Source organism: Pseudogymnoascus verrucosus, assembly GCF_001662655.1.
Source record: "Pseudogymnoascus verrucosus strain UAMH 10579 unplaced genomic scaffold scaffold_9, whole genome shotgun sequence".
NCBI classification, from domain to species: Eukaryota; Fungi; Ascomycota; class Leotiomycetes; order Thelebolales; family Thelebolaceae; genus Pseudogymnoascus; species Pseudogymnoascus verrucosus.
The window spans coordinates 1-15,269 of NW_017263660.1; the positions used below are offsets into that span (position 1 = coordinate 1).

Consider the following 15,269-nt stretch of genomic DNA (forward strand, 5'->3'; position numbering starts at 1 on the left):
AAGCGACTCGCCCACCAAAACACCAGAATATGACTATTACTACTACTACACTACCACCACCTTATATAATAACCCTTATTCTATTGCAATTGATTCCTGGCGCCTCTCGCACGTACGAGCATTATGCCCCATATTACCACATGTGCCACATCGCCGCTGTCGGCCTGTAGAACCCACCTGCCGAGTAGTCTCACTTGCCACCTCCGTACGGAGTTGAGCATCAACCTCAGCACTCTGAAGGATATCCTCTCCCTCTCGTACGGAGAGACTGCCCCCTTGCATTATACGCCTCTTACGCTTCCTTTCCCTCCTCTTTTTCTGTTCATTTGCAGCCTGTAGAGCCTTAACCTCTGCCTTAAGTAGAATAGCAGAATGCATCATCATTTCTGCCCCTTTAACAAGGCAGCTAATAGCATCATTAATTGAGGTAGGAGAGCTGTTCTGATGTCGTACGATGCAGTTCTTAATGTGCTCTGTTTGAAAGTTAAGCTCCCGTATAGTTTAAGGAGTCTTTGAAGTCCAATTGCTACTCTCAACTATAGGAGGAGTTGGAGTCCTTAAGCGTAGATTTAAGTAAGAGAGGACAGTCTGTAGCTTGTACGGAACTAGCCCTGTAGCCTAGAATCCGCTCTTAATGTTCTACTCTATAAATGTAGCTTTGAATGCTTCTTTGAATGTAGAGAGGAACTCGAGCTTTGTAATGTGGTTTAGCTAGTTTTGTACGAAGGTTTCAATCTGCTTTCCGTACGAGAGCTTTAGTGGCGCAAAGCAGCTTACATTAAGAGGCTGAAGAATGTGCAACGAGTGTGGTGGCATACAGAGGGTAATTATCTTCTGTTCTGTGCAGTAGTGTTGAAATTGAGCAGAGAGGTGGCTCTCATGCCTATCGAGAATAAGAAGGCGATAGGTTCCGACCGTACGAGCATTTGTATGCTGATCGAAGTGTTAAATCTACTCGTACCTAATTGAATTTAAAGTCCACCCATTCTCACTTAGTGTAATTACCTAGTCGTGTAGTAATCCTAAGTCCTCGTACTAAGTAGAGAGGTGATTCTGTGCCTTGAAAATAATGAATGGCGGGAGTGCCCATCCGTACGAATTAACACCTTAAATAATTAACACCTACTCTCTATTTCTAGGCTGTATAGTCTTTAGACGGCTCTTTGCTTCTAAGCTTGTAACTACTTTTGCAGTAGCAATAACTCCTATTGTGAAACCTACTTCATCAAAGTTGTAGATGTCCTACTCTAAGATTCCGTATTTTGTAATTGTGTTTCGTACGAGGGAGAACCACCCTTTAATTATCTTCGGATCTTCGCATTTTGCTCGTTTATAGTCATACTTCTGACTAAACTTTGCTTTAATTTCCGTACGACGCTTTATGAAGTTAGTAGTCCAATTCTTCCCAACAGGGCTCTTGCCTCGTTCAGAGAGTAGAAGGTCAGCCATTTCTTGTACAGCTTGCGGCCAGGGGGGAAATCCACGTGAATCTAGGTCGAGAATGTACTGAACGAGAGCTGACTCTTCGTACGAAGTCAGATTCTGTGATTTAGGAATAGAATCGCGTTAAGAAGCCATTCCGTGAATCCGATCGCGTAAGGTCGTTCAGGGGATATCGTACGAAGCTGCAGCTGCTCGAACACTTCGAAATTGGCCTTGTTTGATTGCATTAATAGCCAATAGTATTCGATCCTCTTAATTAGAGGATTGGGCTTGTGTTGGTTGTGGCATGTTTACATTTGTCAAGTCGACGCGTTTTAGTGTTTTAGTAGGCGAGTCGCTTGTGTAGGCGAGTCGCTTGTGAAATACGTTATAGGTTTTTTTTTTTTTTTTTTTTTCATGGTTGTTTCTAAAATCTGCGAATAAGTTGTAATCTATTTATTATTTCAACTTTAATATTTTAACATAAATCCCCCCGGCCCCCCCATATCGGTCGTCATTAACTCTATTTCACACCTAATAACCTCACTTAGAAATACTACCCCGAATGAATCTAACATGTAGAAAAAAGAAAAAAAAACACAACTCCGAATTGGAGAGTCTTTATTTTGCATCAGCCGTGAATCGAACACGGGGCCCATCGATGGCAACGATGGATTTTACCACTAAACCACTGATGCTGGATTCCTGTTATCCAATTACCGTATTTCGTTCTATGTTAGCGGGCCCGGCTGCTTTTACCACCACGCTTTTCGGTTTTCGCGACTTCGCAAAAGCAGCCGCCCGTTTCTCGTTTCCCGTTTCCCTATTTCTGCAGCATCCAACACCACATTCCGTTTCTGGTTTCTACATCCTAGACCGTTGGGCGTCCCTAGGTGGGTTTCTAATTCTAGTATTTAGCTTTACGTTCGCACAAAGCTGTAGACATCATGTCGGCGTCGGCGCATGGCCCACCCCTAGTTTAGTGTCCACACACACCTGCTCCTTCTCTTCCCTTCATTCCCCCGTCTTCCCTTTCGTCTTTCCTACCATTTTCCTTCGCATCTTACCTCTCATATTTCCCTTGTTCTTGTTTTGCTTTTTACGCGTTACTTTGCTTGTCTCTTAATCTTTGAAGAGAACAGTGGTTATAAAGCTCTCAAAGGATGAACTACTAGCAGATATCGAGCAGCAGGGTGTTACGGCTGGAACATGCAACCCATATGCCGCAAGGTACAGTAATAAGGTATTTATTGTGTTCTACTGTGAAGCTTCTGCTCCGTTTGCCGAAGAGACTGATTACGGTTGTCGGGGATGGCCACACAAATTCGCGTGCAGTTCTCCGTATTCCGGAATTACCTCCAACAGTACCTCTCTCCAAGTTATCTGTAGATAAGACCCTTATCTTTTAAACCTATCATATCAACCATCAAGCAGCCCTATACATCTCTTACTCTACGACTGTCTTTAGTAATATGCACCCTTAGGTGGAACTTTATTTGAGCCGTCTTCCCACGTTTTTTATTTATAATGCATCCTAGTCCCCGCAGCAGCAATTGTTCTAGCTGCAACCCATGCTTGCCGGAAACGTATGCCATCTCGTGAACTCCACGCTTTCTTTGTTCAAAACCAAAGCTTCTTAAGAGTACGAGACTTTCGTAACCGTCGTCTCAACGAGAATCACCTGCACGCCTTATGTCAAGTACAAGATCTCGCCAGGGATGTGAAGAGTGTCGACGGCGACGCAGAAAGTGCGACGAGCAGAAGCCTTGTTGTGGGCACTGCTCGGCTTTTAATAGAACATGCAGTTATCAATTGAGAGTAGTATGTGGTGGTGGCGGCGGCCGGAAGCACAAAAGGCCCCTACTTGGCCAGCCCTTGCGACATGCAGATCGATATGTTGTAGACACAGGTAAAGTAAACTTGATTCGTTATTAGCCACCACCCGCATTAACTGATGCTAGTCAATGAGAACGGTGCATTAGTACACCGCACAAAGGACTCTACTGGGAAAGCCCGTGAGCTGTCAAATGCTCTGCCTCGATGTCTGCAAAATGGAATTTCCCTACCGCCAAAGTATCAAAAGCTCCTGGTTTATTTTATAGATGATGTTCTCGCCTCTCTATCGTGCCACCCCTCGATACAGGAGGACCTCCGCATGGGGCTGGTTCCCGTGATGCTCCATTCGCCCCAACTCATGTCAGCTTGCCTCGCCCTATCGGCCGCTGGCTTTCTATCGCGGGGGATCTTGGAGGTGGAGGGTGTTGAAATCCCGAGGATCTTGGGGCATTTACAAACTTCGGGTCTCGCACTGTTGAGAAGTGCCTTGGATTCCGGGGAGAGGACCGAGACCTTGCCGGCTACGTGCTTGATTTGGTGCCTGACAGATGTCTTTACATACCGTCAGGGGATATCATCCTGGCAAATCCATTTACAGGGCATCGGAGCCCTGCTGGACGGAAGTGAGGCCCATCGCGACTTTGCCACTCCGTCTGGGTCTTTTCGGTCTGCAATGAGACACCTCTACCAACTATACCTCTCTCTACAAACTCTCCCTCACATACCTACAGTGGAATCTCTCGAGAATTCAGCACAGTTAGGCGTACGAGCCTCTCAAAATTCCGAATGGACATCAATGACAAGCCCCGAGATAGATGGATTCTTGGGCTATAGTAGCGAGCTCCTAGATGTTTTGCAGCAAATCGATCAACTATCCCGTTCCGTCTCCGGAAACGAAGCACAGTCGATATCCGAAGCCGATATCCTCCTTGGCAAAGTCCAAGGCATGATTAGTCGTGACACAACATCTCCACGAGATATCTCGATCTGCACGCCCTTATCTCCGGAATACAACCGCGAGTTCGCTCTCTGCCATCAGACCTTCCAACAAGCCACATTAATCCACCTATACAGAAAATTATATCACCATCCGTCGGGCTCCCCGTCCATACAAGCTGCCGTTCGATCGATCGAGGAAATGGTCGGCAACATGATCCAGGGACAGCCGTGCCACACCTGGGTCGCTATGGCGATGCCTCTTTTCACGCTCGGCTGTGAAGCCTTCACCGAGAAGCAGCAGGTCTTTACGATGGATAAAATCAAGAAACTAGAGGATTGCATTGGATCGCTACATGTGAAATGTATTCGACAAGCTTTGGAGGATATTTGGAAAGTTAGAGAGGATCTAGGGGACCGTGAGGGAACGCTGTGCGCAAGCCAACTTCTTGGTAGGTGCCGCTTCGAAGATGTACGCTTAAGGCTAATGTTATGATGCAGCTGAACTGCGATATAACATCATACTATTCTGATATTTGCAGAGATTTGATCGACACGAATAAGCAATAAAACACCGAGGCGAATAAATGCCACTTGAACTTCCAACTATGGGCCATCACGATAAGACATAGGAACATTGCATCTTTGGTTTCTATGGAATCAGGTGATAAAACAGCTCACTAGGCGCACAAACGACAAGCAGCAAAACAGGTATATCACAGAAAAGGTCAATTTTAACAACATCACAAGCAGCTACTACCCAACACATAATGTCAGCCACGGCCAAGTCTGACCCAGTCGCCTAAGCACTTAAGACCCGACAACCAAGATCTAACCCCGTCTGCGATCGTTCTCTTTCATAACTCGGAGTTATCTCCCGCATCAATCATTCTGCTCAAAGGCCCCTTTTTCACCATCATGCTCATAATCTCATAAAGCACATCGGCCGCAGCCATGGTAGTGTGCTCAGCATTCGTATCGTAAGCGGGCTATATGCGGATTCCTGTTAGTCGACGCTCCCGCTCAGATTTCCAAAGGCATTAACAACATACCGCAACCTCAACAATATCCGCCGCAATCAAATTAATATTCTCCAGCCCGCGCAGGATCGTCCGAAGCTCTCTCGTCGACCAGCCCCCCGTCTCGGGCGTGCCTGTGGCGGGCGCAAACGCAGGGTCGAGAGTGTCAATATCGATGGATAGGTAGACAGGTCGCTCGGTCCCAACCCTGTCGACGATCTTCTTGATGATGCCCTCTGTGCCGATGGTGTCAATCTCGCGCGCCTCGACGATCTCGAACCCGCAGTACCCGTCGTTGTCGTAGTCGCTAGGCCCACTCAGCGTGGTGCGGATACCAGCGTGGATGTTGGTGTCGTTGGAGAGCAGGCCCTCCATCGCGGCGTGGTAGAAGTAGGTCCCGTGGTTGATGGCCGCGACGTCGGAGGGGGATCCGCCAAAGACCTTGGGCTTCCCTGTGTTTTGGGATTGGGATCAGTACTGATGTATATCGAACTGGGGCTGGTGGGGGGGGGGGGCTTACAGGTGTCGAGGTGGCTGTCGAAGTGGATCACCGAGACGGGACCATAGGCGCGGTTGATGGAGCGCAGGAGCGGTAGGGAGATGGTATGGTCTCCTCCGAGGGTGATCACGCGGGGTAGGGTTCTTCCCTGGATCGCGGGGCCTCTTTTGTCGGCGTCGGTTGCGGGGGCGCGGGAGAGGATCTCAAAGTGGCCTTCCTCGATTTGTTTGAGTGCGTATGTGTTGTCATATCTTGGTCTCTGTCAGTGTCATCATCTAACGTACATCGGGAGTCTTACGAGGTAACGGGGATATCACCACAATCGAGGACAGTGGCCCAGCTGTTGAAGGGGTTCGTTTTGAGGGGGACGTTGTAGCCTCCGCTGGTGTTCTGGTCAGTATTCGTTCGATTGACAGGGTGTGATGGGCAGGTTATATACTAGAGATTCAGTCGGCGGGAGCCTTGTCTAATGCCCGAAGGCCCGAAGCGGGCGCCTGGGCGGTAGGAGGTTCCGGTATCGAACGGGGCACCTTATTAAAACATTAGCTGTGTTCAATCAGAGAACTAATATCTGTTTCATACCGATGAACGCAATGTCGTATTTTGCATCAGGGTTCTGAAGGCAGGGCTGGTAGGGGAGACGGCCGAAGGTAGTAATGCCAGAGAAGACAGAGTCCGCCTAGAGTTTGTAAGCAGTTTGACCTCGGAAGGAGTTATATGCCTGGGAGTCAAATGACCTGCGTGCCGCCATCTCCGGGCAGTCTGGTGTACCATAGGGACTGATGGGGTCCTTCGATGACTTTCTGGTCATGCCCAGAATGAGCGGTGGCAATGGCTATCCAGCCGAGTGCTAAGAGTGCGGCGTACATTATGCTTCCTGGTTTTAATTTGGATTTCTTGGGGAAAAAAGCCTATGAGGATTTATCAGTGGCAGCGGTTCATTTCTTATATCACAAATTTGAGTTTGACCTCGTCTAGAATTGACTAATGTTGTTGAAGGCGCTCCTGCCAACTATGCCGTCCCGTTAAGTGCCGCCATAGTTTCGAAGCTTTTTACACAAATAGTATCGATAAGACTTAAAAATATCTCATCGTGGTGGTTCCAGGCGCGTATTTTACTACATCCAGCTTGGCGGACCTGCCTCCACGTTTCTTGTCTGCAAATGGTATCGATAAAACTTAAAAGTATCACATCATGGTGTTTCCAGGCGCCTATTTTACCACATCCAGCTTAGCGGATGGGCCTCCACGTTTCTTGTCTGTCCCCAGAATCCCGCAACAACACCCAGCTCAGTTATCGTGGGTATATTACCAGATAAAGTTAGCGCAATATGCATATTGTGGATTGATAGTGCTGCATATCTCCAGCGTGCATGGATTACGTCTCCGTGCAAAGGCTTGTATCTACACCATGTTATTAATATCGGGTCTCTACGTTATTGTGGCATGTCAAATAGTAATTCCGACGTCTTATCGTCGAGCCCTGTGTTGATCGGGATTTTAAGGGCTGAACATTGGTCGATAACGATGTATGTATGATAGCGCTGATAATACATCAAATGTCTTGCACAAATATTCCGGTGGCTAAAAGCCTATGGGTGACCACGCTTGGGTGCAATTTGATCTTGTCTGAAAGGACGATCTGAAAGGGCGACCGCGCGAACCAAAACACGAGTTGAGGTACAACCCCAAGCTTTCGACATGAGTCCGAAAACATCTACAAGCATGCAAAAGTCGCGAGCCCAGGAGGGCAGCTTCCCGTCAGTCCTCGAGGAACATCTGGATGAAACGTCGCCTCTGCTCCCAGCTTCGCCATCAAGCCGATCAACTGCCCGACCAGAATACGTCGAATGGCTGGCTGAGATGTGGTTCTTGACCAAGGCGTCCATCCCGGTCATTCTGGCCTATATGCTCCAGAATAGTCTGCAAACGGCCTCGATATTGGTTGCAGGGCGAATTTCCTCGGAAGCGTTGGCAGTCGCCGCGTTCTCCTATATGTTTGCAATGGCAACAGCATGGCTAATCGCCCTTGGTGGAACGAGCGCTTTAGATACTCTAGCCTCGAGCAGTTTCACGGCCTCCAAGGACAAAGGAAACCTCGGTATTCTTCTGCAGAGGGGAATCATCGTTTTAACTGCTTTCTATGCAGTAGTTGTTGTTATATGGGGTCTCTCCGAGCACCTCTTCAGGGCGCTTGGACAGCCAGAGCACATTTGCATGCAGAGTTCCAAGTTTCTTCATTTACTTGCCCCGGGTGGCCTTGGCTATGTCTGGTTCGAGTGCATGAAGAAATTCCTTCAGGCCCAAGGGATATACCGACCCGGCACATACGTTCTTTTTGTTACCTCGCCGCTCAATATTATCCTCAACTATCTCTTCATTTTCACTTTTAACTTTGGTGTATACGGCGCGCCAGTAGCAACGGGCATCTCATATTGGCTCTCGTTTCTTCTCCTAGTGGCTTACGCGGGACTCGTTGGAGGCAAGGAATGCTGGAGTGGGTTCAAGCCAAGACAAGCTCTTAGAAACCCATGGCCTTTTGCCAATCTTGCGTTTTTAGGCGTCATCCATGTCGGAACAGAGTGGTGGGCGTTCGAAATTGTTGCTCTCGCCGCTGGCCGGCTCGGCACCCTACCCCTTGCAGCTCAGTCCGTTGTCATGACGACCGATCAGATTATCACTACTATTCCATTCGGCCTCGGTGTTGCCGAGTCGGCTCGATTGGGCAACTTGCTGGGGGCTAAAAACTCCAAGGGAGCTAGACGATCTGCACATTGCGCTGCTATCCTTTCCGTCTTCTTCGGCTCCGTCATTCTCACTATTTTGTTCGCGACAAGAAATGTCATTGGTGGTCTATTTAGCGATGACAAGCGCGTCATTGCCCTTGTTGCTGAGATTATTCCATATGTTGCACTGTTCCAGGTTGCAGATGGATTGAATGGCAGTTGTGGTGGGGCCTTGAGGGGTATGGGCCGCCAGTGGGTTGGGGCACTTGTTAATTGTATAAGTTACTATGGAGGTGCTCTTCCTGGGGGGGTTTATCTTGCCTTCCACGGATGGGGTCTGGCTGGTCTGTGGCTGGGACAATGCGTGGCGCTGTCGCTCGTGGGCATTTTGGAGTGGGTCATCGTCGGGTTGAGCAACTGGGACAATGAGGTCCGGAAGGCTGCCGATCGATTAGATGATAATGAACAAGAACAGCTTGTCTTACCCAGCTAGTAGACAATAGAGACCAAAACAATACGGTCGAATATCAAGACTTGTCACGTGTGTTCTGCCCCCTTCCGCAGTAACTTACGTAGCAAAGACCAGAGAAACGTCTCGCATACGCCTAGATAAACCCAGGTTATCCTTCTCCTGAAATTATGAGGTTAAAGAGGATAACGTATAATTATTTATATTGAAGTCTAGGTGAAGATAAATCATACAAAAGAGGCTTCTGCTATGTGATATTTTTGGTGAGGAAAGCTCGGACTAGGACTAGCCGTTTTTGTTCGATATTTAGCAAACTCTATGTAACCCTTCACTATAATTTACTATGTAATGGTACCCCCTTTTTTTGCCCTTCGATGATGCATTTACTTCCTCTGACTATGAGCCAGCGGTTCCGACGATCACACCCTTACCGCATCCGCTAATCAGACGTTGCGGATGAGGCGCTATTCCAACGCCAGGGGATAGATAAGCAACTTAGTCGTATGGGAGGTCTGCTCTGATAAGGCGCGTACATTTCCCTTCTTGGTCTTCTTATTGCCTTGTAAGATGCAACAGTGGAGATAGGTAAGGGAGATAAGGAGCCGGAGTTTCAGGATACCATACAACCAACAGACGAAGCATCTAACTTACCTCTACAGCGCATAGCTACGATAAGGTCGAAATTATGAGGTAGTTCTGTATCGTATATAGCTGTATATAATAATATTTATATACGACGATCCCAAGCATTGGCTTCAGTAATGTACACTGGCGGTTCGTTCAAGCTGAACTATTACAATTAATTGATTTTGACGACATACTCCAGGACAATGATCTCCAAGAGTATGGAGAATGAGAAACAGCTCGCACTTGCTATAGATTCAGGAGGCTCCGTTGCGGATGGATCAATAAGCCATGCAGCGAATGAAATAGTGTTGAGTAAAGAAGGCTTTAAGCTGTTCCCTCAACCTGTACTTGGCGACAACCTTGACCCTCTGAACTGGTCCTTCGTTCAGAAGCATACGATTTTGGCTATTGTAATGTCTATGTGAGTTTTACAGCAGGCATTTTATCTCCATTCTAAAGTCAATTAAGCTCGGATTCTAATACATTGGCATTGTTAGCTACTTCATGTTCACCTACATCACGACCACTACAGTGCCATCATTCCCAGCGCTGGAGGAGAAGTACTCTGCTAGCTTGGAACAAATCAATTGGACAGTCGCAATTCCTGCTCTTGGTCTCTCCGTCGGACCGCTGCTATGGGCCTCTATAGCGGGCATCATTGGACGTCGTCCTATTCTCATATTCGGCACAGTTATGGCTCTGGCCGCCACAATTGGAGCTGCTCTTGCCCCGAACTACTCGAGTTATATGGCTGCACGCTTCTTTCAAGGGCTTGGTGTCAGCCCGGCATCCAATGTTGGCCTAGCCGTAATAAACGACATTTTCTTTGAACACGAGCGCGGCCAAAAGGTGGGACTCTGGGTATTGGCAATTGATTTGGGTCTTTACTTTGGGCCACTTATAGGTGGCGTTATCAATCTTGCCGGTCACATCTGGATTCAGTGGCTATCCGCTATTCTCTTCGGAGCGATCTTAATTGCTGAACTCCTTTTTCTACCGGAGACTTTATACCCACGGCACCTCATGCTATCCAAGGTATACCGTGGAGATGTGTCACAGCAGGGTGTCGAGGAGATTTCAGTCAGAGACTCTACTGGTGAACCTGAGAACATACTAAAAACCAAGCGGCTCCCATTCATAAATGTTACTCCGCTTCCAGGGGTCCAGCATCCGAAGCCTTATGACACTATGACCCAATTTATTAAAACATTCAAGTTCATTGTCGTTCCTATTTCAATCATGACCTATTGCTTTGGTTGGTACTGGTGGGTACTGTCAGTGGTCACTCTAGTTCCAATCGCATATGAGCAATATCCGCCACAAATTCAGGGGTAAGCGTCACTATTAGTGCATAATTAAGGGAATTGTCACGCTAAATTATTACAGACTTCTTTATCTTGGGCTCATTGTGGGTACCCTGGTCTCCGAGGTCCTTTATTCCGGTAGTTTGAGCGACTGGATAGTGATCAAACTAGCCAAACGCAACAACCACCAGAAGACTCCTGAGATGCGCATCTGGCTTACCTATCCCGCGGTTATTCTCACCGCAGTTGGGTTGGTTGTCTGGGGGGTCAGTATTGACCGCGGGTATCACTGGATGGTAGGCCAAGTCGCTTTGGCTATTTGTAAGTCAGACCGGATGATCCTTTCTTTTTCAACTTCCGCTAATTGCTGCTATAAAGTTGGTGCTGGTGTTCAAATGGGCAACACTGCCATTTGTTCGTATGTGGTGGATGCATATCCCTTGCAAAGCATGGCTATGATGACCTTCTATGCCGTGATGCTCAACTTGTCAGCATTTCTGGATCCATTTTTCATTGTTTCGTGGGTGGAAAATATCGGGTTTACTTGGACGTTCATTGGCCACGCCATTATCACCGTTGTCGTTTGTATTCCAGTAATGGCTGTGCTTCACCGGTTTGGGAGAACACTGTGCGAGAAGTCTGGAAGCCCAACATGGGTAAATCCAGAGTATGAAGTTCATACTCCCAGTAGTATATGATATGAGATGATATAAATGATATGGTATGATATAAATGATATGATATATCATATAATACCATACCACGATGAAGTTTTTACATAGGGATAGATATCATCTCATATCACGGTCTTCACCATGTGATATATCATATCATATCACACCACTTGAAAGTCCCATATAATGATATAAATGATATGATATCCACGCAGGCCTCCACGTACCATCGCGTGCTACTATAATACCTACCGATGTGTGAGGAAAGGCGTTGCTTCTTTCGCCGCAAATTGTCATCCCAAGTAAGGTTTTCTATGCACTGTTAGCACGGCCCAGTATGCAAATGTTGATATTCTTACCTCAAAAAACAGAGTATGACCTCTTGCGTTTTGCAGCTTCCTTGGGACAAGACCGCCGGTCGTCGCCTTTAGACGGCATGTGTTGCCATGATAGTCCAACGAATTTTGTCAGGAATGTAGAATCTCAGCTACCTGTTCAGGATTTGGAAGGGCAGTGTAGATTGTTGTATAATCGCAGTAAACCTGATGAAGTTGTTCAGGGAACTTGGGGGAGACCATGCTGAGTCGATGGCTGGCACGACAGTATTTATGGAACCAGTCAACTGTTTTCGCGCGTCTTACGTTGCTGTTGCGGCCAGGAGGTTACGTGACCTCTGGGCTCGAGGCAAATTTCCGAACGAGAAGAGGTGAGTACAGGTAAAAGCACTGAAGCCAGCCAACCATCCCCCGTTTCCAGGAAGCCGCTGTCGTGATCGAATACACAGGATGCGGCCTTTGGAGAGGCCCGAGGCGGATTTCGGAAATCGACTAACCGTTTCGCGTTTTTAAGCGCTCTTAGGCCGCTTCGGCGGTCGTCGAAGGTAGAGATAGGCGTGCCTAGTGGCAGTGAAAGTAAAAGCAGCAATGGCCTAAGAGCGGGAACACGGAAGCGGAAGGCTGACAACAGGGGACGGTTTTAGTGGTGGTCTTAGCAGCAAAAGCGATGGCAGCTCACAGAGAATTAGGCATCTCTGCTAGAGATGGTCGCTGAATGAGACGACTTTAAAGTTCCTGTTTATGGAAACTTGATAGCCAGTTGCTGTATCGTGAGAGTGGTTCTAAGGCTAATGCCGCTTTTATCTAAAAACACTACACTAAATCCCGGAAACGGTAAATCAGCTGTTTAGCGGTTGATTGTCTAGAGGTACTGCATCTACAATATACAGGGGTGGATGCCTTTAGGCGCGGAGTAAAGCGCAGACATTAGGTGATGCACCTTTAACATTAGGGCAAGGAGCTAGACGCTCCGAACCAATTATTAGGCTTGAATCACGCGTCCCCATGTCTAGATCTAGATCAATTCTAGGCAACTGAGCGCTAAAGTGTCGCTGCTTTTCCCAGACTTCAGAAAGGAGAAATCAGGAAATGGTAAACCGGCATTAGGGGGCCTAAAGTCGAACGGCATCGATGGATTAATACCACTAAACCACTGATGCCAGATTCCTGTTAACCAATTACTGTATTCCGTTCTATGTTAGCGGGCCCGGCTGCTTTAACCACCACGCCCGTTTCTCGTTTCTTGTTTCCCCATTTCTGCACCATCCAACACAACATTCCGTTTCTGGTTTCTACATTCTAGACTGTTATGCGTGTCCAGTGGTTTTCCGATTCTAGGATTCAGCTTTCTGTTACGCACACACTGTGGAAATTATGTCAGCGCATGGCCTACCTCCAGTTTGGTGTCCACACACCTACTTCTTCTCTTCCCTTCATTCTCCTGTCTACCCTTTCGTCTTTCCTGTTTTCTTCCCTCGCATCTTACCTCTCATTTCTCTTTTGTTCCTGAGAATTTTCTTGGCTATTTTTCCTTTTTTACATGTTACTTCTTTGCTTGTCTCTTAGTCCCCTGATGATTGAAGTAGTCCGTGGACATGAAGCTCTCAAAGGATGAACTACTTGCAGATATTCAGGTTGTAGATACGACGAATCTGTAGACACGCACTTCTGGATTCCCTTCTGCGGGTGTTAAAGATGACTTTGTGAACGTTGTGGAAGAGAATGCAAGCATTTTTAGTGAGAAGACTGCCGCAGTTGCTATGAAGTATGAGCCCTTCTGCTTGCGCTATTCTTGCATATTTAATGAGGATCAGCTAGCCTTAAAACAGGGAATCCGAGCATCAGAGTGATCTCGACAAGCGCATGCACTACACGGCCTATGAATTAGACAAGAATAACAATGTTATTGCAGCTCAGCACTTGGTTAAACAGAGATAGGTGATGGTTTAGAGGCTAAGCGGCTAGGAGGCTCAGATTAGTGAAAGCGGCGAGGGTGGAAACAGATATTTGAGGCGGTTGGTGCTCGTTCAACACGAGAATCAAGATATGGTGCGAGATCTGGGTTGTAGAAACCAATATAGTTCACGTCTATATAGTAGCCATGTTGAAATAAAATAGGTCACTGAGCCTCAGGATATCCCTTGTCTTGCTTTTTGCACTCAAAGGTTCACTGCGAGTGCGATAGATGCCCGAAGTCGAACTCGATACAGGACACTTCCTTCCGACGGGACAACTTGCTTACTCCGGCTAGGAGTGAAGCGACCAAGCCGATCCGACGATTAATAGATGATTGAAGAATGAAGATAATGATCAAATGGTCAAATAAAAAGACACATCTCAAGCCCGATCCTCCCAACTCCGCTTCACTATTCCCCAATATCTTGCTGGATCAGATCTCATGTGTCCCACATGGCTCGTACCCTCAAACTTCACCATCTCAACCCTCAGCCCATTCCTCTCCGCTTCTTTTGCATGCTCCTCAACATCCCTATCCAAAACAACCTCATCCCCATCTGAGTAGATATAACATCTCTTCGCCTCCTTGCGGATGAATTCCGGCCTAACAGAATTGAAAATCACTAAAGCCGAAATCTTCTGTCCCATGATCTGTGGTAGGATATAGCAGAAAAGCAACAAGATGCTGAACATCAGCTGCATAGGCATTCTCAAGTACCAAGTTGCAGGTAGGCCGAGAGAAAATGTCGCGAGCCCTTGCTTAAAGCGCGCCGTTCCAGGCAACGAGTCATATACAATGGTGTTTGCCGGTAAGGGTTGTCCCGTCTCCGCGAGATATTGCTTGGATATTAGCGCGAGTTGCCCGCCGCCGCCGTTGGACATGGCGTGGACTAGGAGGTCATTGCGGGAGACTTGCCTCTCGTCGGTGTAGGCGCGGATGGCACTGATTGCGGGAGCGAGTGTGGCCAGGCGGTGCTGGATGGAGACGGGGAAGAAGTCGGATGCGGAGCTTGTGACAAGCAGAATAGGGGTGGAGGGATAGAAGATTTGGTAGTGGGAGGTATATTTTGAGATGTGGCGAGAGGATGCGTTCATCCATGATACTAGGAAGATGAGATGGGGTGCATTGGTGTCTGGATTTGGCAGTGGTGCTGAGTCGCTGTCGTGCGTTCCAGAGGGGGTGTAGAGGTATGCTTTGCTGCTAAGGCGCTTGAAAGATTGAAGACTGTCTAATTGTGAGGCTTCAGCAGCTGTAAGTATAGGTATCTCCATATCTCTGAGACAATTTTACAATTTAGGAATCAAAATGGAATGGCTAGGTCAGGACTGGCTGGTGCAAGTTCTAAACAACGGATAAAGCTGAGTGTTTATCTGGCCTCGATTATTATATGTGATTATCATTCTTCAATCACCCCTGTTAGAGATAGAAACATTGTAAGCATGAGCATTAACAGGATTCGAGATAC

General features: G+C 47.4%; 5 protein-coding genes and 1 non-coding gene across 6 annotated transcripts; 3 read left to right on the forward strand and 3 right to left on the reverse strand.

The window, feature by feature from the left end:
- Positions 1 to 2,048: 2,048 nt before the first annotated feature.
- VE01_02257 lies at positions 2,049 to 2,120 on the reverse strand (the record flags this gene model as incomplete). The annotated part of the gene is made up of 1 exon: positions 2,049 to 2,120. It is a non-coding gene; the product is annotated as a tRNA-Gly (tRNA).
- An 850-nt stretch (positions 2,121 to 2,970) lies between these two features.
- VE01_02258 (uncharacterized protein) lies at positions 2,971 to 5,041 on the forward strand. Its single transcript, XM_018271768.2, has 3 exons — positions 2,971 to 3,331; positions 3,384 to 4,646; positions 4,696 to 5,041. The coding sequence occupies exons 1-3, from the start codon at positions 3,115 to 3,117 to the stop codon at positions 4,725 to 4,727; spliced, it is 1,512 nt and encodes a 503-aa protein (XP_018132720.2). The 5' UTR covers positions 2,971 to 3,114; the 3' UTR covers positions 4,728 to 5,041.
- Positions 4,833 to 6,639, reverse strand: VE01_02259 (uncharacterized protein). The gene is made up of 7 exons (XM_018271769.2): positions 6,450 to 6,639; positions 6,295 to 6,391; positions 6,152 to 6,242; positions 6,011 to 6,094; positions 5,734 to 5,963; positions 5,247 to 5,665; positions 4,833 to 5,183 (listed from the first exon to the last, which is right to left on the reverse strand). The coding sequence occupies exons 1-7, from the start codon at positions 6,579 to 6,581 to the stop codon at positions 5,052 to 5,054; spliced, it is 1,185 nt and encodes a 394-aa protein (XP_018132721.1). The 5' UTR covers positions 6,582 to 6,639; the 3' UTR covers positions 4,833 to 5,051.
- Positions 6,640 to 7,181: 542 nt separating this feature from the next.
- VE01_02260 (uncharacterized protein) lies at positions 7,182 to 8,970 on the forward strand. The gene has a single exon (XM_018271770.2). The coding sequence runs from the start codon at positions 7,414 to 7,416 to the stop codon at positions 8,929 to 8,931; it is 1,518 nt and encodes a 505-aa protein (XP_018132871.1). The 5' UTR covers positions 7,182 to 7,413; the 3' UTR covers positions 8,932 to 8,970.
- Positions 8,971 to 9,578: 608 nt separating this feature from the next.
- Positions 9,579 to 11,691, forward strand: VE01_02261 (uncharacterized protein). Its single transcript, XM_018271771.2, has 4 exons — positions 9,579 to 9,955; positions 10,032 to 10,865; positions 10,921 to 11,159; positions 11,217 to 11,691. The coding sequence occupies exons 1-4, from the start codon at positions 9,738 to 9,740 to the stop codon at positions 11,534 to 11,536; spliced, it is 1,611 nt and encodes a 536-aa protein (XP_018132870.2). The 5' UTR covers positions 9,579 to 9,737; the 3' UTR covers positions 11,537 to 11,691.
- A 1,544-nt stretch (positions 11,692 to 13,235) lies between these two features.
- Positions 13,236 to 15,222, reverse strand: VE01_02262 (uncharacterized protein). The gene has a single exon (XM_018271772.2). The coding sequence runs from the start codon at positions 15,073 to 15,075 to the stop codon at positions 14,185 to 14,187; it is 891 nt and encodes a 296-aa protein (XP_018132869.1). The 5' UTR covers positions 15,076 to 15,222; the 3' UTR covers positions 13,236 to 14,184.
- Between the last annotated feature and the right edge of the window lie 47 nt (positions 15,223 to 15,269).

Excerpts from the sequence above, each read along its gene's own strand:
- VE01_02261 (XM_018271771.2), top strand. The coding sequence starts at position 9,738 with ATGATCTCCAAGAGTATGGAGAATGAGAAACAGCTCGCACTTGCTATA. Across the intron at positions 9,956-10,031 it reads TTGGCTATTGTAATGTCTAT|CTACTTCATGTTCACCTACA; the intron begins GTGAGTTTTACA and ends TGGCATTGTTAG. Across the intron at positions 10,866-10,920 it reads TATCCGCCACAAATTCAGGG|ACTTCTTTATCTTGGGCTCA; the intron begins GTAAGCGTCACT and ends AAATTATTACAG.
- VE01_02260 (XM_018271770.2), top strand. The coding sequence starts at position 7,414 with ATGAGTCCGAAAACATCTACAAGCATGCAAAAGTCGCGAGCCCAGGAG.
- VE01_02259 (XM_018271769.2), bottom strand. The coding sequence starts at position 6,581 with ATGTACGCCGCACTCTTAGCACTCGGCTGGATAGCCATTGCCACCGCT. Across the intron at positions 6,243-6,294 it reads ATACGACATTGCGTTCATCG|GTGCCCCGTTCGATACCGGA; the intron begins GTATGAAACAGA and ends TGTTTTAATAAG. Across the intron at positions 5,964-6,010 it reads GGTGATATCCCCGTTACCTC|ATATGACAACACATACGCAC; the intron begins GTAAGACTCCCG and ends ACAGAGACCAAG.
- VE01_02258 (XM_018271768.2), top strand. The coding sequence starts at position 3,115 with ATGTCAAGTACAAGATCTCGCCAGGGATGTGAAGAGTGTCGACGGCGA. Across the intron at positions 3,332-3,383 it reads TCGATATGTTGTAGACACAG|TCAATGAGAACGGTGCATTA; the intron begins GTAAAGTAAACT and ends AACTGATGCTAG. Across the intron at positions 4,647-4,695 it reads GTGCGCAAGCCAACTTCTTG|CTGAACTGCGATATAACATC; the intron begins GTAGGTGCCGCT and ends GTTATGATGCAG.
- VE01_02262 (XM_018271772.2), bottom strand. The coding sequence starts at position 15,075 with ATGGAGATACCTATACTTACAGCTGCTGAAGCCTCACAATTAGACAGT.